Source organism: Aptenodytes forsteri, unplaced genomic scaffold, assembly GCF_000699145.1.
Source record: "Aptenodytes forsteri isolate BGI_AS27 unplaced genomic scaffold, ASM69914v1 Scaffold184, whole genome shotgun sequence".
NCBI lineage: Eukaryota > Metazoa > Chordata > Aves > Sphenisciformes > Spheniscidae > Aptenodytes > Aptenodytes forsteri.
Genome location: NW_008796078.1, coordinates 4,446,605 through 4,448,078, shown reverse-complemented (window position 1 = coordinate 4,448,078; position 1,474 = coordinate 4,446,605). Strand labels below are relative to the sequence as shown.

Here is a 1,474-nt window from a genome sequence, read left to right as displayed (position 1 = left end):
ATGCAGCCCAGGATAGGGTTGGCCTTCTGGGCTGCGAGCGCACATTGCTGTACTATATACTGTACTATACATTAGCACTAATTGTCTGTACGGTGATGTCCAATGCTGTAGAATACGTAACAAAATCTTGGAAGACCAAAACAGAGTATGTTATCTGTATAAGGGTTTTTAAGTGTGTTTTAAAGGTTACATACTTTGAGCAACATGTTAAAACTTCAAAACAAGGTACTTTAAAAAAGAATCTAAGTAGGATTAGTAATACAATATTAGGAACATGTTTTAAAACCAGTGGTGTTTTCTATTCTGACATGATACTTAGATTGGGCTTTTATATTTTTGAGACTGTGAAACGCAGTATGTTTGGTTGCTTGGCCAAGACTTATTAATCTTTTTTTTAAGGTAAGACACATTTTCTTTGGCTTATACTGCCAAATTGAAGTTTCTTTGGAGAGTTATGACCTTTATCCTTCAAGTTTAGATAGTTTTTGCATATATAAAACTGATTGGTATACAGTTGCACAACTCAGGAATATAGAAAAACTTAACAGTATAAAATTGAGAATTATATCTAAGAGTGGAACATGTAGAGTAGTTTTGCCTGATTACTTGCTGCCACTGCAGTATAACTGTAACATTATCATGAAAACATCGGCTTTTAGAATGCCTCAACATCTTTGCTACTTCTATTTCAGGAACACATTAACATTACTTTGGACCACAAATGTAAAATTTTCCAGACCCTAAATGGAGCTGTTGGTAAGTGTATGATTTGCCTGTTGTGTGTTCTATTAACTGTTATTAACACTTTTTTTGCTTAACCATGAATATCATTCCCTAAACATATGTGTGTGTTAAAGAAATATTTGGATGGGTAAACCTGATTACCAGATTAGTTACAGGTGTCTTGGGTTTAATGCTAATTGATTTCTGCCATTGATAAAATATTTGATTTAAAATAGAAAAAATAGTTTTCAATAAATGAAGTTAGCAATAAATACAAAGTTAAGAACCATTTTTCCATCTGCCTTTTACAAACTAGACAAGCCCAAAGTCCTTAGCCACTCCTCATTGGACACTTCTTCCAGCCCTTCATGTTTGAATTAATTTTATGCAAGTTAAGTCAGATGCTAGATATGCACTTGAAAGGACAGGGTGTAGAGACATTAAAGCTGACTCTGCACCAAAGTCAGAAGTAATATAATTAGCTGTCTAAACAGACTGTCTTCTAGACAAAAAATGTGTACCTCTGCACAGTGCACTACTGCACTGTGATTCAAAATGCCTCCATGGTGCTTAGCTTAGGATCATAGAATCATAGAATAGTTTGGGTTGGAAGGGACCTCTAAAGGTCACCTAGTCCAACCCCCCTGCCGTGGGCAGGGACATCTTCAACTAGATCAGGTTGCTCAGAGCCCCGTCCAACCTGACCTTGAATGTTGCCAGGGATGGGGCATCCACCACCTCTCTGGGCAAC

General features: G+C 36.6%; 1 protein-coding gene across 1 annotated transcript in view; it reads left to right on the top strand.

Annotated features, from left to right (window-relative positions):
* Positions 1-1,474, top strand: part of PLOD2 (procollagen-lysine,2-oxoglutarate 5-dioxygenase 2) — a 46,152-nt gene that overhangs the window by 10,932 nt on the left and 33,746 nt on the right. Inside the window, exon 5 of the mRNA XM_009286733.2 lies at positions 693-756. Coding sequence (XP_009285008.2) covers positions 693-756 — 64 coding nt within the window. The remainder of the gene's footprint in view (positions 1-692; positions 757-1,474) is intronic.